Here is a 25,267-nt window from a genome sequence, read left to right as displayed (position 1 = left end):
AAATCTCTCGCTCTCTCTCTCTCTCTCAAGTAATTGTATGCAATTATATCTTTTTATAATAGGTGCAATCTGCAGCACTCTCTAAACTTCCTCTCTCTTTCATGTAATACTTGTTTCTCTCTCTAAAACAGTTATGGGTTTTTGTGCTCTGCTTTCCATCTCTCTCAAGTAATTGTGTGCAAATATCTCTCTCCATAGTAGTTGTAATATTCAACTCTCTCTCACTAAACAATAGCTGCAAACTAAACTCTCTATCTCTCTTTCAGGTAATACTTGTTTCTCTCTCATAGAAATTTATACTTTGTTTGTTTCCATTATTATAAAGGATTGGGATCCTTTTAATTCTTCCAGCCTTGTTTATGGCAGTTTAGAGCCCCAAATGAACTGGTAGTGAGAATTTTACTCCTAGTCAGTTATTTTCTTAATTTAATTGAATATTTGATACAAAATGTTGTTATACTTATGAAAACAAGTATAATGTTCATTGAATATTTAATGTTTTGCTATACTTTATGGTTTTTCCCGACAGTTGCTTCAATGGTGGAAAAATTAATAGCTTGTGATGGTTCCATCTCTTCTTCTCTCTCTTCGATGCTCTAATTTGTCCTTGTAGCTGCTATATATGGGGTTGAAATTCTGGGTAATGGATTTTATAGATGAATGGGAAGGGTAACTGAACTGGGTTTAGTTTTAACTCAAATGGAGATTATGGAGTTGTAATTTTAATTAATTGATGGGTGTCTCATACTCTTAACTGATGGAGACTCAACTATACATTTTATAAAAATGCATTAGATGGGTTGCAACAATAAAATCTTATTCAAAATATACATTTTACGCATTAAATAAATGAAATACATAAGGAACGATTAAAATCAGCAGTTTCCTGCTTTCTCATTGATAGAAATAAAATTCAAAATTTTCAATTTTTGGAAAGACCACAATAGAAATATTTTTCTTTCCTTTTGAGATGAGAATGTACCATGAGAATGAAAAATTACAATTTCATATACAATGACACCACCATATGTAATAGTGCGGTGCACAATTACTATTACCAAAGTTCATTTCTCTCTCTACAATTCTTCATGGTATCAGAGCCGGCAACAACCTCCTCTTCTCATGATGCATCGATCAACAATCTTAGCTCAACATACTTCTTTCCTCTGCTCATATTTCACTTTTTCTAAGCCATCATCTTCAATTTCACGCTCTCGTTGAATTTTCCACAATCTTTACAAAAACCAGATACAAAGCCATATTACTCCCCTAACCACTTTACCCCTTCCTCGTTCGTTTTTCCTTTGCAAATTTGCAAAGCCACATTACATCTAAGAAAGCCACGTTACTGTTGTGCGCGAAAGCTCTAAACCTGATGGGTTGATTTTTTACAAATAAAGTACGAGAAATAAAATATGAAACACACCACAAGAACACAAAGATTTACATGGTTCACTCCAAAAGGGCTACATCTACTAGTACGGCAAACTGAAATCCGCTATACTAATTAAAGTTACATCAAAGATTTTGGAACAAACCTCGACAAAAACACAAGTCGTGCAAATCCTTTTAAACCTGCTCTCCCAAACGACACCACTGTCGATCTCTCATCTCTATTCCATAATTAAATCATTATCAAGGACGAGAATTTTGAGAGCAAACGAGACTTTATCTCACTAAAAGGCGAACAACTCAAAATCTCTATGGAAACCGCTTCTCTATAAAAAAACAAACCTTTCAATCTTCGAGAGTCTAAAAGAGACACCATCACAATATTTCTATCCAAATGAAGCTTTCTTCTCTTTAAAATGAGAGAAGAAAATTGCATCTTATGCACATACGGCTCTAGCTCCCTCTTTCTCTAGAAGAACCACCATTCTCATATGGTGACCCAAATAGGGCACACAAATTCTCTACACTTTCATCCCATATATATAAGATTATGAATCAATACTAAATAAGAAATTTCCTATAGATATCACATATATCTCAAAAGACCAATAGATATATCAAAGAGTTCTAATAGTTTTGGATTTCTATTTCCTTTAGGATACTTATCAATATCAATCTCAATCCCACATAATATAAGAATATCTCAATTCTACAAAATATGATAATATCTCAATCCCATATAATATGAGAATATATCAATCAATTCCACAAAATATGATAATATCTCAATCCACATAATTTGGAAATATTAATTTGGGAATATCTTAATCCCACAAAGATTTCCTTATGTAGGTGATTTTGGATAGCACCAAATCCAACAGTTACTCTTCACGATTTTTGCAAAACCAGTTGTAAAAAAGGTGAAGTTAGAACCTCTAACCACATTTAACTCATTGGATTGTTGGTTTTCAGCCTTTCACCTTGAGATCGTTCCCCTACAGTAAGTCCCTCTCTCACTCTAACTCCATACTCCCATTACAATCAAGTTTCTCTCATCGTCAAAGCCTCTCATTGTCTTTGTTGACATTATCTCTTCATTACTTTCTGGCTTATACGTTCCCCATATTCGTCTTAACCCACTCTCTTACACAATCTCTAAACCCACTCTCTATTATCCTCTCTCAGCCAATCCATATATAATGAGATACCTGTTCGCTTAATGACCACTTCGTTGTCAATATCCATGTATCCACATCCCTCTACGCTAAATATAAGAAACTTTATGTTTATTAAGTTGACATAAAACAACTATCTATTATGGGAAACTTAAATGCTCTCTCTTATTAAGAGTCAGGAATGTTTTGGATTCATTAATGGTGATTGACATACATCAAGTTAAAATATTTCTTATCTTAATGGTGAGAGTGAAATTGAAAACCCAAATACAAATCATGGCTAAAGTCCGATTCACTTCTTAAAGCCCAGATTAGGAACATTATCAGAAGAGTGTCGTAGACTTGTTGTTGGGCTCAAGATTTTTGCTGAAGATTGAAAATGCTTGAAGAATGCCTATGTAGGTAATATTCAAGCTAAGGAGTTCCAACTTATCCAGCAACTCCAACTCTGCAAGTATCAAAATACATATGCAAATTCAATAGTATTTGTGAAGATTTGGTGGCTATCTGAAAACCTATACCATATGAAAATAAGGTATTTTGGCTTCTTAATGGACTTAGTCTAAAATATGAGAGTTTTCCTACCACTTTGCTTAAGCCTTTTATTTCTTAATGGACTTGGTCCAAAATATGAGAGTTTTGCTACCAGTTTGCTTAAACCTTTTATTCATTTATATTATGAAATTATATATCTATTTGACAATTATGAGATTAGGAATCAGCCTCATGTTTTTTAGGAACACTTAGATTCAAATCAAAATATGATCTTTGTTGGACAAGAAATTTTTTTTTGGACCCAACAAAGATAACTAGAATTACAGAGGTAATGGGAGAAACATCTTTGGTGGTGAACATTTCTTCAACTCTCGAAGATGTGGGTTTGTTCAAACTAGTTAGATCAGTAATGTGGGTCGTGTGGTGCCCCACAAAAATCAAGAAAGTGGAGATACGATTCCTATGCGACACATGGATCAAGGCTTCCAACAAGATTCCCAAATAAAACAGCTAACTCATATACCTTGAGAAAAGTGTCAAATTTGTAGGAAACTTTGAGATATTGCATTGAAGTGTTGGCATTAATTCAAGCGCACATACCAAGCAAAAGATATTCCTTAAGCCCTTCCTACATTAACTAGAACTGAATCATGAAACTCAGAATGGTTCTCGAACATAGCTGCCTCCACTCATATGACAGGAGATCCAGGTAAGTTGCAAAATCTTCATACCTATAAAGATATAGATACAATTATGATTGGGAATGGTCAACAATTAACTATTTCACATGTCGATGATGCAAATATTGCTATTGGGTCAAGAAAGTTCAATATTTATAATTTTCTTTTTGTGCCTAAAATGACAAACAACTTGTTATTTGTTAGTCAATTTACAACAAATTTCCTTGTATTTTTTAGTTCTCATCAAGCGTTTTCTGATTCATAAAATGAGCATATGGAGAACACTTGCCAATGGAAGTAAAAAGGGAGGATTGTATATATTTGAAGAACTGAAACAAGCCTTATTCTCTAATTGGAATAAAAGAACATCAAACGATTTGCGGCATCAACGTCTTGGACATCCTCAAAATAAAATTGGTCGTTACGTATAACCTAAATAGTTGATTAAAGTTGATGCATAGAATAAATCTCATTATGTTTGTGTTAATAAGAGTTATTTATTTTATGTTGTGTTTGTTGATGATTATACTCGCTTTACTTTGATTTATCCTTTGAAACGAAAATTTGACGTTTTTGCTGCATTCATGAAATTTCATCCTATAGTTGAATGGAGGTTCGATAAAATGCTTTCTTGCATGGCTTTTTTAAGAAACCTATATTTATGGACTAACCTACTGGATTTGTGAGCTCAAAATATCTAAATCATGTTTGTAAATTAAAAAGAGCTTTATATGGTATCAAAACAAGTACCTCGGACCTGGTTTAATCGATTTAGTGCTTATTTATTGTCATTGGGGTTTTATTGCATAATAGCTTATTCATCTCTATTTGTTTCTCGCACTATTCAAGGCACTATTATCATTATCCTTTATGTTGACGATATTATTGTTACCGTTGATAATTCAGATTTTCTAGAATGGTTCATTTCCTAACTTGGAAGAGAATTTATAGTGAAAGATCATAGACATTTGCACTACTTTCTTGGCATAAAGGTATCTTATTGTTTAGGTTGGATTTTTCTATCATAAGAAAATATGCATGCGATCTTCTAGATCGTGCTCAGATGCTTGATGTCAAACCTATTTCAACATCAATGGCAATTAAGAATAATATTAATGGGAATTCTGATCCATTTCCTAATCCAACAATTTTTCGGGGAGTATTATTGGTGCACTCTAATATATTAGTATAACACTGCCTGACATTTCTCATAGTATGAATATAATGTGTTAATTTATGCATCCCCCTACAATTGCACATTTTCAATCTCAATGGTGCATAATCTTGTGGTATAAGAATCTTATCTGCTAGTTCCCTCGAGTTATATGTCTTTTCTGATGCAGATTGGGCTGGGTGTCCAACCACTCATTATTCAATCGCTGGTTTCCGTACATATCTTGATTCCAACTGCATATCTTGGAGTACTAAGAAACAGTCGACTGTGGCTTGTTTAAGTGCTGAAGTGGAATACCGATTTATGACATCTACTATTGTAGAATTGACATGGCTTTCTTTTATTCTTCATGATATTGGGTTTCCTCTTCCTCAACCACAAACATTTTTTTGTGATAATATTAGTGTTATCTACATGATAGTTAATCACGTTTTTCATGTACGGACAAAACATATTGAGTTAGACTATCATTTTGTGGGTGAAAATGTTACTACTGAATTACTTATCACTCGATTTATTTCCTCTCACAAATAAGTATATGATATATTCACCATGCCATGAGAAGCTTTTCAAGATCTTTGCTTCAAACTCGAGCTTCAAATGTCTCCTCAGTTGAATTTGAGGGGGAGTAAAAAACCAAAATTCAAAAATTCCATTTTTTGGAAAGGTTATAGTAGAACTATAGCTCTTGCCTTTTAAGAGGATAATGTAACAAGATAGGAAAGTGTATATAGCATTTAACAAGATAGGAAAGTATAATACGCTATTGTATTACCATTATATATACAATAAAAGAACCACCACTCGTAATAGTGTGGGGCACAATTATTATCAATAAAGCTCCTTTATCTCTCTCAATCAATTAAATACATAAGGGTGTGGTTTCCATAAGGTTGCAACCTTAAGCAATCCATTTAAGGCGCACCTTCAAATTTTATCATGATATATAATTTTGATGAAAATATTATTTGAGATTATCTCAAAATCTATTTTGAACTCTAATTATAAAATGTTAAACTCCAAAAATAATTAAAATCAAGTAGATTTATAAACATATAAAAATCTTGAAAATGGATGATCTAGATAATGTGTTATAAGATGCACCATTTTTGGGACTCAAAATTTTTTTTTTTCATAGTCATACATCTCGATGTCGATATGATCAATTAGAGGACGTTTCAAAATTAAAAGAATCTTTATCGATGGATGTTTGATATGCATCTGTAGTTCTACATTTTAAGGTTACAACCTTATATAAACTTTTCCCAATACATAATGGATGGTTAAAACTGGTAGTTTCCTGCTTTCATACTATCAAACAAGTAAAATAGCAGCAGCACCGTTTATCAAACAAGGTTATCAGCTTTCAGGTTACTAATTTTTATTTTCCATAGGGATTTCCTTGGAAGATGTATTGTTTAATATTGGGTAAAATAGAGTATTTTCTCAATGTAATATATATTTTTGGACATTTGATACCCTTATCATATATTGTAGTAACTTTTTTGTCTAGGGATATTTTAGGTAATTAATCAAAGATAAAATAGAAAGGGAAAGTTTTCTATACTTTCCCTTCAGCATAGAAGATCTATGCTTCCCTTGCCATCCAGCCGTCCAATTTTGATCAAGAGAGCCACTCATCGTTTGATCTTAGATCCGACGTCCCAAAGTATTTTATTTTTAGTTTTTTCTTTTATACAAATTGTACGAATATGAAATTTGGTATATGCCATCTTCTCATTGGGGTGCACCTATAAAAAATATTAAAAATATTTTTTCGATAAAATATAATGACCAAAATACCCCATGAAATTTTCAAAGGTATGTTGGTCATTTTATTTTACTGGAAATATTATTTTTATATTTTTTGCTAGTTCGAGTTTAATAGAGGATTGGACGAAAAAAATTAAAAATAAAATAATGTAGAGACATGACATTGTGATTGGGGCAATCTTAGCCCTTCATTCAGAATGGACAGTTCGATGAAGGGAAGTATATAAGTTTTATGTTGTAGGGAAAGCATAGAAAGCTTGCCCAAATAGGAATTTTTGATACAATAAAATCATTTATTAATTATAGGGGATAATGCCATCATCCACATGAGACATGATAACACACAATAAAATCATTTATTAATTATAGGGGATAATGCCATCATCCAAATGAGACATAATAACACACATATGCAGCATTCATTATTACTAATTTCTTAGATACTTATCTATATCCTTTCTAGTGATCCAAAATTCTATTACTAGAAAAAAAATTATTTCAAAATACATGCAATAAATATCAATAAATATTGAGTACATTAAGGAAATACTCCGCAAGTAGAGTACCTATATTTTTTTAATATTTTCTACAAATAAAGTTAAAGTGCTACTTCCTTTAGAGCTAAATGGCTAAAGAATTGATGAAATTAATTTCATTATTTAGTGGTCTTGCATGTCTATTTATTTATTAATAAAAGTATGCCTATAAATTTTTTTTAATATATAAATAAAATCTTTTTTCTTTATAACTTAGAGAGAGAACATTTTTAATTAATTTACATGAGAAAAATATGGCCCGAGGGTTTACCACTGCTTACACCGCTGCTTACACCGCTGCCTTCCCAAAGCAAACAAAATAAAAGGAGCAACTCGCCGGGAGAAAACCGAAACTTGGGGAAAATTTCGGTGAGGTTAGTTTGAACGTCCATTGACTAGATCAGTTTGGGTGTGACTTTCAAGGCCTCCTAGCATCTTGTATAGGTAATCTATTGAATTATACCGCTTATTAAAAATAAAATTTTGATTTCTTCTAGAAAAATATTTATTTAAAAGATGATGTTAAATTATATTAATAAAATATTTCTAAAAAATCTTTTATAGGAGAGAGTTGAAGCATAGCATACACATGCAAGAGCAGACATAATTTTCCCTTCCTTACCTATCCTTATCCTTCCTAGCTTTGAGACGTGACATAAACAATGAAGTCACTTTTGATTTTTTTCATAAAAGGACCAAACTTTGCATTTAAACACATTAGACTTATTATTATTTTAATAATTTTTTAAAGGGTATGTTATTTTTTAATATTATTTTTTAAAAATTAAATTTATATGAAAAGTGGATTGATTATCCAATTAAGTTGAAAACATATTTATTAGTCGAAATTTTATTTAAGTAATATCATTAATTCATATAAAAATCAAGTATGAACTGTAACTAAATCTAGTTTTAATAAAAAATTCAATAGTCATTTATATTTTCAATATCTATAGGATAATTAGTAATTTTGCCACCCAAGTTCCTAAAAATCAAAAGTAATTACAAAAAAAGCCAAAATTATTATTTTAAGTAAAATGTTTAACTTTAAATATTTTTATTTATAATATCACCTCAGAAATATAATCATGAAATTTGTTTCTTCTATTTTAAATTTTTTGTGGTCCATGAATAATGATAATTATTTTTTGTGTACATAAAAAATATATATATATTTTTTGGGCAGGACAACAGCAGAAAGACATTATATATATATATATAGTTTATGTAGAAATTTCAAAAACAAAAAATTCCTAAATTTTTTTTGTCAAATATTTTTTTGAACACAAATATAAATAATAACATTGCACAATCGATAACCCAAACATGTGTGAAGCATGTGCCCTTTGCTATTTTTATCTATTTGCAACTATTCTAACTCACGATCATTGCAGTAAATTAAAAATTATAGGTAGACTATTAGTAGTTCATCTTTATTTCGATAAATTTTTGTTTTCTTTTTTTTTTAACTTAAATTCTAAGTCTCAAAACCATAATCTATTATTATAGAGTCGACTAGGGGTTCAACGTTCCTTGAAGATGTTTTCACTGTTCACTAAAAAAAATAAACACGGGAAACGTTCGGTAATTGAACTCATGAAATTAGAAGTTTGCTTCCTGATGTCACAAATATTCCTCATCAAATATATCCCTTTGTACTTGATGTATTTTAGGTGTTTTATTAATGAAAACGGAGAGGGGACCAACTTTTCCTGTTGATTTATTCTAAAAAAAGAAAAAAAAAAATAATAATAAAATCTTTCCTAAAAAGACTTTAATAGAAAGTAGTGTTTCAGGTGCAGTTGCACCTATCTCTCTCTCACCAAACACCCCAACAAGATATCTAACAACATGTATTTAAAAAAGGCCAAAGAAGATCGATGCTACATGAGGCTTGTACAACCTTAATATTTAAAGTCAGACCACTAAGGACATTATAGAGATCCATAGCTTCCATTTGGGACCTTTTTGAACTCTTGGCAGAGTTACGGATCATCTGCACCATCAGTGACAGGCCGCCAACGGTGAATATTTCCCTTTAGAAATTTATGGCAAGAATTTTTGTTGGTTAACATGTGGTAGAGGTCCTAATATTGGAAAGTGAAAGCTGAAAACATATGGCTAGATCCCTAAGAGTAGAAGAAGATGTACTATGATCTATATGGTCCAATAAAAGGTATGGTAAATAAGTGTGATCACCATTCAATCAACAGAAGGTTGGTAAAGGGCAGCATGACCTTCTATGTTTGATGCCGCCATGCCCCTTTGTGACTGGGCCAAAGAAGGGTTGCAGAACCCAAAAGGGAAAGAAAGGGCAATGACGTAATAAGGAGAAATTATTAGGATGATTTTAATTATTCTTTTGTTTAGAGAGTGCACAGGGATAATTAGTAGGGCGACTTTAGAGGTTATCTTTATAAACAATAACCAACTTGAGAGGTCTTGTTTGGGTAAAACATGAGAGGAAAACATGGCTATCTAAAAGCCCATGAATATGAGAGAGAGAAAATAAAGATAGGTGTAGAGAGAAGCTTTTTATTAGTTATCTTATTTTAATCTATTTAAAGGGACATCTCCTTTCATTGTAAAACAGTCTATGAATTGAATAAAAATTGGTCTATTGAAAGAAATTGTTTTGGGGGTGGATTCCCTTGCAAACCTTTGAGAGATGGTATTTTTTTCTCAACCTTGTTTTTTTTTATTGTCAATTTTCTTGTTTTATTCTCTCCCTGTACCAATTGGTATCCGATGGCTTCACAAGAGACACCCCTCGATGGATTAAAGGTATTGACTGGATTAGTTCAAGCCCTGGCAGAGAGAGTAGACCAATTCATGCATGTAGCTGTGAAAGTCGATGAGCTTACGCAAAGGTTCACTCAACTTCAGAATGGAAGGAATTCGGAGACCGGCGTTGGAACTTAAGGTAACAGAGATGAAAGATGCATGCATCTTGTTCCTAACCAACCTCTGGTGGCCCAGGTTAATAACGAATTTAATGAACGAATTCTTCAGTTGTTGGAAAGATATTGCAGATCACAAAAAAGTAAAATTAATAACCACAAAATTTTCTGGCCATGCATTGGTTTGGTAGGATGATTTGCAATAGGATCGTCTTCGACAAGGCAAGGAAAAGATTAATTCGTGGGAAAAGATGAAGACGAATATGCGCCAAAAATTTTTACTAGTAAATTATGTCCGAACTTTGTACCAAAGGTGTCAAAACCTCAAGCAAGGTGAAAAGTCTGTAAGTGACTATACTGAAGAGTTCTATATTTTGACATCTAGGGCAAATTTACATGAGTATGAAGATCAAAAAATAAGTCGTTACTTGAATGGGCTAAATCAAGGCATTCAGAATGAATTGGCCTTCAAAGATGTCTATAAGATGTCTGATGCCTATACTTTGGCCCGCAAAGCAGATGAATCAATCAATTTGGGCCTTGGGACAAATAGCTCCGTGACAAGAGGCTCTACTTCAATACAGGGCAGCAAGTTTTTTAACCTTTAAAAGACCACCTATAGTGCGTGGAAATCAAACCTCTCATAATTTCCCAACTAGGCCAGACCCTAATATGGGGAGAGGTGGTGTTGGGAGAGGGTTGGGCAATATATTAATATACTAAAACACTTTGTGATAATACACAAATAATGTGTTTCAAGTGCCAACAACCTGGACATATGACATTCAATTGCCCCTCACGTCAACTCTTTGTCAAAGTTAATTTGGCTGAAGAAAATTGTGAAGAAAAAGTTGATGAAGGATACACTTATGAAGGCCAAGGTGATATTGGGACGAGCCAGTCTTACTGGGCCTTTCAAAGGTGAAGTGGATGATTTGTATGGAGATGAAAAGGGTGAAGTCTTAGTTGTCCAGTGAACTATGTTATCAACCCCAATACCTAACAAGGATGAGAAGTGGCTGCGACATAATATTTTTCAAACAATTTGCACATCAAGAGGCATACAGTATTAATTGATGGTGGCAGCAGTGATAACATTGGGTCTTAAAAGGTGATGTCTAAACTTCAATTGAAGGAACATAAACACCCATGCCCATATCACATCCAGTGGTTCAAGAAAGGAGGTGAGGTACCAATTCTTACTCGTTGTTTAATCTTTTTTTCCGTTGGTGCTAATTATAAAGATAAAGTGTAGTGTGATGTAGCACCTATGGATGCATGCCACATATTACTTGGTAGACCAGGGCTTTATGATCATGATATGGTGCATAAAACTAGGCCAAACACTTATTCTTTTGCTAAAGATGGTATTAATGTAGTACTCCACCCTATGAAGCAACTTCTTAAACCTAAATCCACTAAAGAGGAGGGTTCAAAGTTGCTTAATGTTCAAAAATTAAAAGGGGATAACAAAGATATGGATGTGATTTATGTTCATAAGATACTTGGTATCAGATTATTCTAGGGCAAAAGTGTGGAGTGGTGGGTACTTGTCCTTTGCGTTGTGGTATGTGTTCCCTTTTATACATAACTCTCTCTCCCTCTCTCTCTCAGTACTTGCTCACATATGTATACATGTGTTGTTTTTTATGTATGTGTATGTCCTCTGGTTGTGGGAAACATGCCTACTTTCTGTCATTTTTTGTTCTTTTTTAACTGTTCCATAATTGGGTTATTTTTTATGTTCTTTCTCTCTCTATCAGTTTTATCTTTTTTGAATTCTTCAATGGGGCTTTCAATTGCAGGGATGCTCGTACAAGGGATCTTTTAAAAGTTTTGGGAGTGGATGGGCAGGCTGAGGTTCGTGTAGACATATCATCGGCACAGGAGTCTACCTTAGAAGATGAGATGAAGGTGAAGTTTGTATCAGTCGCAAAGAAGGAAAAAACCCAAGGCTCCCTCAGTTTCTTCCAACGCTCACGTAATGCTTTGATGGGAGCAGCTGATGCTGTTCGCAGAGTTGCTGTTAAGGGTACATTTGGTGACGACAGTCGGAGAACTGAGGCAATTGTGGCATCCATGGATGGCATGATTTGGACTGGCTGTGCAAATGGTGCACTTGTGCAATGGGATGGCAATGGCAATCGTTTGCAAGAGTTCCACTACCACTCTTCTCCTGTTCAATGCCTTTGTGCTTTTGGAATGAGATTGTGGATAGGTTATGCTAATGGTACTATACAGGTAGTGGATCTTGAGGGTAAACTATTGGGGGGTTGGGTGGCTCATAGTTGTGGGGTTACAAAGATGGTGGTTGGGGGTGGTTTTGTCTTCACTTTGGCTAGTCATGGGGGCATTCGTGCTTGGAACATGACATCTCCAGGGCCTCTTGATGATATATTGAGCACCGAATTGGCTCTAAAGGAACTTGTTTATACGAAACGAGAAACACTTAAAATATTGGTTGGGACATGGAATGTGGGTCAGGAAAGAGCCTCTCATGATTCTCTCATAGCGTGGCTTGGTTCTTCGGCATCGGATGTTGGTATTGTGGTTGTGGGGTTGCAGGAAGTGGAAATGGGTGCCGGTTTCCTTGCAATGGCAGCAGCGAAAGAAACTGTAAGATCATCGGTTCTATTTTACTATTGAATCTCTTACATTGCCATTGATTTGTTTTAAACTCACTCTACCATTTTCTTTGCTTTGTTTGTTTTAGCAAGGGTCCTTTGAGTAAATTTGAGTGGCACATCTTGCTACTAAATTTAGTAAAAGCTATTACTAAGCTCATATCATTCATCCAGATGTTAGGAAATGCACCCTATAAATAAGATGGCATCAATGTGAAAGAGTTAACCATAGTTTATTATAAACTTAAGGAACTTAAGTTTGCTTCCCTGCTCTGCTGCTGGGTAGCACACTTTATCATCAGCAGACCAAATCGAATACAAAAAACTTCGCAAAGAGGTGGCTCTATTTCAGAATCTATCAATAAATAAATTAACTTAATACTAACTACTATTGTATTCAGTTGGGCAATATATTAATATACTAAAACACTTTGTGATAATACACAAATAATGTGTTTCAAGTGCCAACAACCTGGACATATGACATTCAATTGCCCCTCACGTCAACTCTTTGTCAAAGTTAATTTGGCTGAAGAAAATTGTGAAGAAAAAGTTGATGAAGGATACACTTATGAAGGCCAAGGTGATATTGGGACGAGCCAGTCTTACTGGGCCTTTCAAAGGTGAAGTGGATGATTTGTATGGAGATGAAAAGGGTGAAGTCTTAGTTGTCCAGCGAACTATGTTATCAACCCCAATACCTAACAAGGAGAGAAGTGGCTGCGACATAATATTTTTCAAACAATTTGCACATCAAGAGGCATACAGTATTAATTGATGGTGGGAGCAGTGATAACATTGGGTCTTAAAAGGTGATGTCTAAACTTCAATTGAAGGAACATAAACACCCATGCCCATATCACATCCAGTGGTTCAAGAAAAGAGGTGAGGTACCAATTCTTACTCGTTGTTTAATCTTTTTTTCCGTTGGTGCTAATTATAAAGATAAAGTGTAGTGTGATGTAGCACCTATGGATGCATGCCACATATTACTTGGTAGACCAGGGCTTTATGATCATGATATGGTGCATAAAACTAGGCCAAACACTTATTCTTTTGCTAAAGATGGTATTAATGTAGTACTCCACCCTATGAAGCAACTTCTTAAACCTAAATCCACTAAAGAGGAGGGTTCAAAGTTGCTTAATGTTCAAAAATTAAAAGGGGATAACAAGGATATGGATGTGATTTATGTATTGGTTGCAAAAGAAAATTCTGTACTGATTGCAATTCTTAGGTCTCTTGAACATCTACTTGATAAGTATAAAGACTTGATACTTGAAGATGGTCTTCCTCCAATAAGAAATATTTAGCATTACATTGACTTGGTGCCCGGATCTAGCCTATCAAATTTGGCCCATTATTGAATGTGCCCTATGGAACATGAGGAGTTGCACAGACAAGTTATTGCTTTGCTTAAGAAGGGATTGCTTTGAGAAAGCATGTCACCATATGTCGTCCCTGCATTACTAACTCCAAAAAAAGATGGGTCATGGAGGATGTATGTGGATAGTTGGGCAATCAACAAAATCACAATAGTACCGATTTCGCATACCTAGGCTAGATGATATGTTAGATATACTTAATGGAGCCAAGTTTTTCTCAAAGATTGATTTAAAGAGTGGGTACCATCAAATTCGGATTCATCCTGAAGATGAATGGAAAACTACCTTCAAAACTCAAGATGGACTATATGAGTAGCTTGTGATGCCATTTGCCCTTTTTAATGCACCAAGTACATTCATGCGCCTAATGACTGAGGTACTTCATCCTTTTATTAGCAAATTTGTTGTGGTTTATTTTGATGATATCTTGGTTTTTAGCGCTGACCCACATGATCATCTTAACCACTTGGAACAAGTTTTTGATGTGCTAAGGAATGAATCATTTATTGTGAATTTGAAAAAATGCTCATTTATGACAAACAATGTCGTATTTTTGGGGTATGTTGTTTCATCTGAGGGAATTAAGGTGGATCAAGAAAAAGTGAAAGCTATAGCTGAGTGGCCGGTGCCAAAGTCACTAACTGATGTGCGTTCTTTTCATGGCCTAACGATCTTTTATCATTGATTTATCAGAAATTTCAACACTCTAATAGCACTAGTGACTGACTGTATGAGGGCTGGAACGTTTTCAAGGAGTCCCGCTGTTGAAAGGAGCTTCATTCTAATTAAACAAAAGTTGATGCAAGCACCAATACTTGCCCTACGAGATTTTTCTAAGGTGTTTGAGATTGAAACTGATGCATCAAATATTGGCATAGGGGCAGTTCTAAGTCAAGAGGGACGACCATTGGCCTTCTTTAGTGATAAATTGAATGATGCATGTAAGAAGTATTCGGTTTATGACCTCGAGTTTATGCAGTGGTGCAAGCCTTCCGCTACTAGAGGCACTACCTGATTCATAGAGAGTTTGTTCTATACTCAGATCATGAAGCACTCTGGTATTTGAGTTCCCAGAAAAAGTTGAATGCGCGACATGTTAAGTGGATAGCCTTCCTTCAATAATACACCTTCCTATTAAAGCACAAGGCTGGAACCCAAAATAAGGCAGTTGATGCTTTAAGTAGAAGGGTAGTGTTACTTTGAACTTTGTCTATGGAAGTGTTGGGGTTTGAAGTGATAAAAAATCAATATAAAGTTGATCCAATTATCAGCAAGGTCCTTGAAAGGTGTGTTGATGGGAGAGACCCTATGGGTGAGTATCTCGTGCATGATAGTTGTTTATTTAAAGGTGTGCGGTTATGTATACCTGATTGCTCTCTAAGGAAGAAGATAATCATGGAGCTTCATGGTGGGGGCTTGGGTGGACACTTTGGGAATGACAAAACTATGGCTATGATTGGAGAAAAATATTTTTGGCCACGTATGCGACAAGATGTTGATCGATTTGCGACCCGATGTTGAACTTGCCAAGTATCTAAAGGTCACGCACAAAATACAGGTCTTTATACTCCTCTTCCTGTTTCAGATGCCCCACGGGTTGATATTTATATGGACTTTGTACTTGGACTTCCATGTACCATACGATGTATGGATTCTATTTTTGTTGTTGTTAATCGATTTTCCAAAATGGCACATTTTATTCCTTGTAGAAGAATTATGGATGCTACACATATCGCGAATCTCTTTTTCAAAGATATAGTAAGCTACATGGTGTTCCTAAGTCAATTACATCTGATAGGGATATAAAATTTTTAAGTCATTTTTGATGCACTTTATGGAAGCGCATGGGAACTAAACTTCAATTTTCTAGTGCCTATCATCCTCAAACAGATAGGCAGACCGAAGTAGTGAATAGGAACCTTGGTAACCTCTTGAGGAGTATTGTTGGTGATAACATATCTCAATGGGACATCGCTTTGCCTCAGGCTGAGTTTGCTTACAATAGTTCAATAAATCGATCTACAGGAAAATCACCATTTGAGATTGTTAATGGGTGGACACCTAATCATGTGTTGGACCTAGTGCCATTACCCATGTCAGGCAAGATAAGGGATGATGCCAATGCTTTTGCTGAGCATATTCGAGATTTGTAATCCCAAATCAAGAAGAAAATTGAGGAGAGCAATGAAAAGTATCAAAAAGCCTCAAATGAGAATAGAAGAGAGAAGATTTTTAAGGAGGGTGACTTAATAATGGTATATTTGCGGAAAGGAAAGGTTTCCATTGGGAACCTATAATAAACTCCAGTCCAAGAAAGTGGGTCCTTACCGCATATTGAAGCAATATGTGAGCAATGCATATAAGGTAGAATTATCGAAGGCATTGAATATCTCTCCGATATTTGATGTTGCTAACTTAGTATCATGGAGACCCTTTAGAAGTCGCAAAAGATGTAGTTGATGTAATGAAGAAATTACTAAGGAAGAAAGAGGATGAAATTGAGCAAGTTTTTGAAGACTAAAAGCTTTCAAACTCGAAAGGGTTCCTATCGCCAATTTCTAGTTAAATGGAAGGACATGCCATACTCTGATAGCACATTGATTTCTGAGCTAGAGTTCGAAAGAGTGGATCCAAACTTATATCGCATATATACTGAAGCCAACTCGCCGGAGTCGAGTTCCTTTCAACTAGGGGGGAATGATGCAGCCATGCCTCTTCGTGACTGGGCCAAATAAGAGTCATCGAACCCAAAGGGAAAGAAAGGGCAATGATGTAATAAGAAAAAATTATTTGGGTTATTTATTAGGATTATATAATTAGCAGGGTGACTTTAGAGTTTATATTGTGTTTATCTTGTATCGATTGGGTTAGTTTGAGGGATATAATTAGGATAAGGGTAAATTTAGAAGAGAGTTTATCTTTATCAACAATAACCAACTTAGGAGGTTTTTTTTGAGTAAAACATGAGAGGGAAAATGTGGTTATCTAGAAGCCCATGAATATAAGAGAGAGAAAATAGGGATAGGTGTAGAGAGAAGCTTTTTATTAGTTATCTTATTTTAGTCTATTTAAAGGGACATCTCTTTTCATTGTAAATCAGTTTATAAATTGAATAAAATTAGTCTATTAAAAGTGATTGTTTTGGGGGTGGATTCCCTTGCAGACCTTTGAGAGAGGGCATTTTTCTCTCAACCTTCCTTCTTTTTGTTGTCAATTTTTTTGTTTTATTCTCTCCCAAATGAGATTGATCACGACTAAGGATCAGAATAGGCTGGGTTTGAGCAGGGTAAACCCTGGCCCTAGCCTAGCTGAGCCCGTGGCCAGGACCCAGGCTAGGGCCCTTTTTAGGTGGCTTGGATTGGGCCAGGTGAAGCCACACCAAATGGAATTTTTGTTTTAAAAAAAGAAAAAAATACAAGGGTCAAGCTTGATATGGCCAAGAAGTGACTTTCGAGATAGAGGGGATGCCTCTCTATGTCATTCATTCTTTATTATCTATTGTGGCAAATGATATAAGTGTGGTTTGTTGTTATTGATTTTAGATTAGAAGCGCTTTTTGTCATTTCTGAGTTTTGAAGCCCTTCCAAATTTATATGTTTCTCATTTCTACCACATCCATGTGAGTTTAGTAGTTCATCTTGGCATTAGTTTCTTACTTGTCCGAGGCCATGGTTGAGCGTATAGAGCAGATGAAATGTATGTGGGATTTAAATATTCTCAAACCTAAGTTGCTATATACTGTGGTAGTATCCTGCGTGGCTATGTTTATTGACATTTTTTTTTTGTTCTTTGTTTTTTCTTGCAGCCATTTGAAGATCTACAAGAGAAACATGATTTGCAAGCTTAACTTGCTCAATGCTGGAGTTTAAAACTTGAGAAAACTGAGGTGAAAATGCTAATGGTTTATATCTTAATATAATATAGGCTTTTTATGGTTGATCACAATACACTCTCCCAGAGGGTCAGGTCCGATATGGCCCTACAAAATTTTGTAAACAAAGCCACCCTAGCCATTGTTAGTCATAGATATGCCGTTTGTAGCTCCCATTCTCTCCACCTCCCCATCTATTAGGTGCCTATCTTAATATAATATAGGTTTTCTTTTTTTATGGTCGATCACAATGTACTATTCCAAAAAACAACAATTACTGAAACTTCTTCAAAAATTTTAATTATTGAAACAAATACAATGTTAATAACATTAATTCTGGTTGAAGATCACACAAAGAGAGAAAGAGAGAGAGAGAGAGAGAGAGAGAGAGAGAGAGAGAGAGAGAGAGAGAGAGAGAGAGAGAGAGAGAGAGAGAGAGAGATATGAGTGTCTGGGAGGTCGTAGGATTTAGGTAAGAACAATGTCGAAAACAGAGGGAAATGACAATGGCCACCAAGATGGGACAGACAGATTGTCATATGCTCAGATTGTACAAAAGACACAGTCTCGGTCGTTGCTATTAGAATCGATTTAAGATGGCTACTAATATGGATTAATACAAGTCATATTTGGATCAAAATCTCTCTTTAAACTTTACTTGAAGATAATTATCAAACACTTTGCATGCATATGATCTAATTACATAAGAAACATAAGCTTATGTCTATAATAAGATCTCCTCAAATGATCTATTCAAATCTCCAATCTGTTATCATCTATTTCAAGCTTTATCCTAATCATGAATCACACCAAGATGAACATATAAAAATATGGAACGAACTCACCAATATGGTCCAACTAGGGCTTCTATAGAACAAGTACCTTTAGAGCGTCATAAGCATGCCAAACCTTGCTGGAAAATTTGAAGCATGAAGAGATTAGTAGCAATATAGAGAGAAAAAAATAGAGAAGTGATGAAGCAAATGGCTTCACAATAGATGATTAGGGTGTCCCTTGCAAGACTACAGATGCACCATTGGACTCAAAACACCTCTAAATACTCAGTGAGAGAGAGAGAGAGAGAGAGAGAGAGAGGGAACAAGGATGTTGAGAGATGATGAGAAGTGCAACACACCAAACTCCCCAAACCCTACCTCAATATATATAGCCCTTTGCTTCAACGGTTAGAAAAAAAGAAGAAGAGTGGAGGGTTTATTATTATTATTATTATTATTATTACTATTATTATTATTATTATTATTATTATTATTATGACAAAATGTAGAACAAAATGAGTCAAGTAATAAAAGGAATATTTTGGTCATTTAGAAAAAGATAAATAAAAATAATTTACCTATCTCAAAACAGTCCTTAAGGGCATGAGAAAATCGACGCTCAACAGTTGCAATGTAATACAAAGAAGGTAGAAAAAGAAAAGCTATACAATTACGAAAGAACTTCTTATGGTATTGTTGTATTGAAGGTTTTACAGGAGATTTGTTCAAATCGTCGAGGGATTCTTCTATCTGTGGTGATCGATATTTTTCACCACTATTATTAAACTTGGAAGGTGATACGTGGGCCAAAAATTTTCTTGAACCGTTACATATTGTTCTATTTGTTAGCAAAAAGATAAGAATGTGCTTGTTATTAAGCAATGCCATTAGAGCTATAGAAGATGTTTTTTTGACTATTTGAATCTTTGAATTTTTCCACTGATAAACCGAAAAGGAAATGGATTAGAGTTGAAGGCACTCCTATTCAGGTCTGTAATTTTGATGTTTTTAAACATATTGCTTTACAATGTGGTAAGTTCATTGAGATGGATTTGAATTGTTTTTATTGGAGATAATGTAGGTGTGATTAGATTTAGATTTGAAAAGATCGTAAGTAAAGAGATCCTTAAAAGTATGAATAAGCAGAAAATCAAGATCTCTTAGTTAAGATCTTGATTGAAGGCTCTAATGATTTAAAAGTCCAAGTATGAGTAAGACTTAAATAAAAAATCAACAGGTCGATAAATTTGTACAGAAGAAAATAGAGCAAGACACGAGGCTAAAGGAAATAAAAATAATATGATGGTAACAGGGATAGTGGTTCGCAAAATACAAAATAGAGATCGAAAATTCAAGGGTATGAAAGGTTTTCAGAGAGTTTTTATAAGTATAGAGGTTAGGGAAGAGAGAGGGAGATTGGACATGTGGGAAAAGAATCACCAATGGGAAGAGATAGATGGATAGGTTGGGAGGGAAAATACAAAATAGATGTGAAAAGATTGGATTAAATAGGGTTGATCAGAGGACTAAGATGGGAGAGAAGTGTTTTTAGATATTCAGGGAGAGAACAATGGAAAACTGAAAAATCTGGTTTGTAATACAATAAAGCAATTTAATGCATATGTATTAGAAAGAGATCAAGAGACAAGATGGAAAATACGCGTGGAGGAGGAAGAGAAAATGTAATGGAGAGGGGGGACGCCGAAGAGACAAAAGAATGAGTGGGAATTCAGGATGATGAAATAGTTTTAATTATGAGCATGAGTACAAGAAAGTAAGAGTCGGTTGATGGGTAGATTTTATTTTAAATTTGAAATGTCTTAGCTATCTAAAAAGTCAAATAACGAAGTAGTTAATAATGCATGGAGAATGGAAGAGTGTTCAGGATGGTAGGGCAATGTTGTATGAAAGAAAATTCAAAATATTAAAAAAGAGTTGATAAAATAGAGAGAATTGTACATAAATAACGATAAGCTCAAAGTAAAGAAAACCATGAGTAAATTGGTAGAACTAAATGGAAAAGAGTTGAATTCTAGTATTGTAATTCATGAAGATATTCTTCTCAAGAATAATCTTAATAAAGAATTATATAAATGGCTGAGATTCGATGCAGTTTACTGAAGATAAAGATCTAGGGTTAGATGGCTAAATGAGGAAGATTTAAATACAAAGTTCTTTCATGCAATAGCAATTGCTAGAAGAAGGATAAATAGTATTCAAGGTCTTAAGATACCTCGAATAACTAATGGTGATATGTCTGGTTTGGAAATTGCTATTGTTGAGCACTAAAAAGAAATATTTTCTGCAAGTGTGTTGCTCGAAATTGATTTTAGTGAGACATTTTTTTCAGCAAACTATATGAGGAATGGAGTAAATGGCTAGAAAGACCCTTTGCTGAGCAAGAGATAAAGGAGGTTGTTTTTAGTTTGGTGGGTGATAGGGTACCTAGGCCTAATGGTTTTCCATTTGGTTTTTTCTCATCATTTTTGGGATATTGTTAAGGGTGAGAAATTCAACATGATGAATGAATTCTATAACAAGGGGTGGTTAATGTCTTTAATACTATCTTCCTTGCCCTTAGTCAAAAAAGATGGGTAATTGAAAGTTTAAGTGATATGAGGCCTATTAGTCTTCTGACCGGCATGTGTAAAATAATTGTTAAATATTTGGCAGGAAGGTTGAAGAAGGTAATGTCAATGGTGATCAATGGAGCTTAATTTGCCTTCATTAAGGGTAGACAATCTACTTATAGCATCCTCTATGCACAAGAATGCATCAACCTATAGATTGCTGAAAATGTAGTAGTGCTCATATGCAAAATTGATATGAAAAAGGCTTATGATAAAGTAGAATGAGAGGTTTTGCTGAACAGGTGATGGGTTTTGGTGTTTGATAAATCAAATGGATTAAAGGATGTCTAGCCTCAACACATTTTCCAATTCTTATTAATGGATGGTGTAAAGGCTTTTTTAAAGTTACAAAGGACATTAAGTAAGGGGACCCATTGTCCCCTTTCCTATTCACCATAATAGCAAAAGATTTTAATGGAATGTTTAGATCAGTGGTGGATGTATGTTTGTTAAGTTGTTTTACAATTAAGAAAAACAATACAATGGTGTCTCATTTATAACATGCAAATGACTCACTGACTTTTTGTGGTGCAAGTAAATGGCAATGATAATGCTTAAAAGGTTCTTAAGATGTTTTGAGGTGGTTACGAGGTTAAAAACCAATCTTAAAAAAAAAACATATTTGGCATTATACATAGGAAAGACTGTCACACCCTAAGTTTTATAACACTAAATTCCTGAGAAGTGACATTCTATTCTTAAGGAAAAAAACAAATTCGAAATTTTTACTATATATTGCTTAAAAAAAGAAATTTCATTCAAAAGCTTTCAGACTTTACAAAATCTATTTCACAGCTTATAATAACATGATGATATATATATATATATATATATATATGAGAAATGATCCTATAGGACCCTCCCCCACCCATATGTGTAAAACTCCAAAGGATCACCATTAAATTTGACACGGATCTATAGAAAAGTCAAGTCCTACACTCATGTGATAACTTTTCTAGAGATCCATGCCAACTATAATGGTGATCTTTTATGGTTCTACATACATGGATGGGGGAGAATCCTATAGGATCATTACTCTATATGGGATTAACCCACTAGCTCATATGAACATATGAGCTCAACATTCCATATTGAATCTGGGCCGATCTGACGATCATGCATGTTCGGTAGTATTTGAATTTTAGTTTTTTTTGTTTACAAATGAAAATCACTTAAAATTTTAGGTGTGTGTTCATAAAAAATAGGTGAATCTTTGAAAAATATCAAAAAAATATTCTACATGAAATAAATTAATCAAAATACCCTTGAAATGTTTCGAGGGGTATTTTGATAATGTTTCTTTCACGAATATTTTTTTTTATATTTTTACTAAGTTCGCCTTGATTAGAAGAATATACACCTAAAATTTCAAGTAATTTAGATTTGTAAAAAATAAAATAAAATTCAAGTACTACCGGACATCGTGATCATCAGATCAGCCAAAATTCAATCTGAGCCGTTGGGCTCATATGTTCATATGAGCTAGTGGACTAATCTCATCTTTTCCCATATATATATATATATATATATATATATATATATATATATATATATATATATATATATATATATATATATATATATATATATATATATATACATCTTTGATAGAACAAAAGTTACAAAGGCGAATTCATCAATAACTATAAACTTCTTCCAAACTACTCATGTTGTACATATGAAAAATGCGGTTGTGATTACTCTGAAAAAATTTCACAAGAGCTTGATGAGTTTGGCTACTCAATAAGTGACCATTATTATCCCTTACAAATCATGGTTAGAAAGTGTAAATATTTTTTAAAATAAAATATATTAAGTAGAATTCCGACGTATTGATTTCATGCATTCTAATACAAGTTATTAGACACATTTATTTATAATCTTACGTATTTCCTATATTCCTTATTAGACAAAGAAAATAAGCATGATACATAAGCGTGCTTTGGGGCTTTTGATAGCCACTGGCCTTGCAAGACAGGACTCTCTCATGTGCCCTTCTGGCGAGAGAGTGTTACGCTGTTAAATGGATCCCAATGAGTAGTGCCTCACAGAAGTTTATCAGAAGTATGTTACCATGCACACATATCTTATCAGAAGCATATTACCATATACCTGTATCTGATCAGAAGTATGTTACCATACACACGTATCTTATCAGAAGCATGTTACCATGTACACGTATCTTATTAGAAGCATGTTACCATGCAAACGTATCTTATTAAAAGCATATTATCATGCACACGTATCTTATCAGAAGCATGTTGCCATACACACATATCTTATCAGAAGCATGCTACCATGCACACATATCTTATCAGAAGTATGTTTTCATGCATACATATCCTATCAGAAGCATATTACCATGCACACGTATCTTATCAAAAGCATGTTACCATGCACATATATCTCATTCGAAGCATATCCATATATAATCACAAGAAATATCAACATGTCTATGCTATACATATAGTCACAAGAGACATCACTATGTCATATTATCATGCTTATAAATTCAAAATACATTATTATGTCAATTGCAGTCTATATATCAATGTAGTAGATATAAGGAAACAATAGTATTGTATTTTCAAAATATCCTTGAATTATTAACATGAATTTACATGAAGCAACTTATAGCAATCACTTGCACAGAACACTTGCACAGAACACTTGCACATAATACTCTCACATAACACTCACACATAACGCTCGCACATAACACTCGCACATATCACACTCCCACAAAACACTTTCACATAACACTCGCATAGATAACACTCGCACATAACACTCGCACACATAACACTCGTACATAACACTCTCACATAACACTTACAATATTTTCAAATAATCATGTTGCAGAAATACGTAAAACTTATAGCGCAGAAACCCAAATTTTTAAACTATTGTTTTTCAAGAAAAGTAAGGCCGCTTGTACATAACACTTACAATATCTAAAATTTATGCTGGAAATATTACAAATAATACAAAAATACGTAAAACTTACAGTATCGGAAATACTTTAATTAAATACAGAAATATATTTGAGAGTATTACAAAAATATCAGTTTTTTCAAATACTGAATTTACAGCAAAAATGAAGTCACTTACCTATATGTCACTTAGAGAGGGATATGTTACTATCGTTGCCGGAGTAAAACTGGAATCAAGGGTGTTTAGGTAGAGAGAGAGAGAGAGAGAGAATTGTAAAGAGTGCTCAGCGTTTGCTGTTATCCATAGGAAGCTCACTGTTTTTCAGTGCGAGAGCGAGAGAGATCACATTTTCTTTTCTTTTTTAACGAGAGAGAGAGAGAGAGAGAGAGAGAGAGAGCACATGCACATGCCACCCATCAAAGCTTGACAACCATAAAACACATGAGAGAGAGAAAGAGAGAGAGAGAGAGACCAACACCCAACACCTCATAAAGAAGGTGTCAAAATTTTAAGAAAATGGGGTTGCTTGGTTGCCACGAAATAAGCGGTAATAACAAACCACCTAATGAAAAAAAAAAAGAAAAAACTGGTGGACTTATGGTCCATTTTATAAAAATGAACCATCACACTAAGTTGTTGTTATTATTATTATTATTATTATTATTTAATTATTATTATTACCATTTTTCAGTTTCAAAAAATTTAGGGTCATTACATGCTCCCCCCCTTATAGAAATTTAGTCCTCTAAATTTTTCATACCTGATTGTTAAAAAATGGGGGTATTTTTCCCAGATCTCATCTTCCTGTTCTCAGGTCGACTCCTCCCTCACATGGTACTACCACAATACACGGACTGGAGGAATATCTTTGTTACGTAACACCTGCACCTTTCGATCCAGTATCTGAATTAGTCACTCAATA

General features: G+C 34.1%; 1 protein-coding gene across 1 annotated transcript; it reads left to right on the top strand.

Moving 5' to 3' along the window:
- Positions 1 to 9,973: 9,973 nt before the first annotated feature.
- On the top strand, positions 9,974 to 13,162 carry LOC18435204 (type II inositol polyphosphate 5-phosphatase 15). The gene is made up of 5 exons (XM_020667829.2): positions 9,974 to 10,095; positions 10,439 to 10,682; positions 10,886 to 11,046; positions 11,627 to 11,692; positions 11,931 to 13,162. The coding sequence occupies exons 1-5, from the start codon at positions 9,974 to 9,976 to the stop codon at positions 12,769 to 12,771; spliced, it is 1,434 nt and encodes a 477-aa protein (XP_020523488.2). The 3' UTR covers positions 12,772 to 13,162.
- Positions 13,163 to 25,267: the final 12,105 nt, after the last annotated feature.

Source organism: Amborella trichopoda, chromosome 3 (genome assembly GCF_054954075.1).
Source record: "Amborella trichopoda isolate Santa Cruz 75 chromosome 3, AtrichopodaSantaCruz75HAP2 v2.0, whole genome shotgun sequence".
NCBI classification, from domain to species: Eukaryota; Viridiplantae; Streptophyta; class Magnoliopsida; order Amborellales; family Amborellaceae; genus Amborella; species Amborella trichopoda.
The sequence above is the reverse complement of the archived record's forward strand: the minus strand, read 5'-3'. Positions and strand labels throughout refer to the sequence as shown.

Bases quoted from the DNA above. Each gene is read 5' to 3' on its own strand.
- LOC18435204 (XM_020667829.2), top strand. From the start codon at position 9,974: ATGGCTTCACAAGAGACACCCCTCGATGGATTAAAGGTATTGACTGGA. The intron at 10,096-10,438 runs GTTCACTCAACT...TTTGTACCAAAG, and splicing joins GTCGATGAGCTTACGCAAAG to GTGTCAAAACCTCAAGCAAG. The intron at 11,047-11,626 runs GTGAAGTGGATG...TATGTTCATAAG, and splicing joins TCTTACTGGGCCTTTCAAAG to ATACTTGGTATCAGATTATT.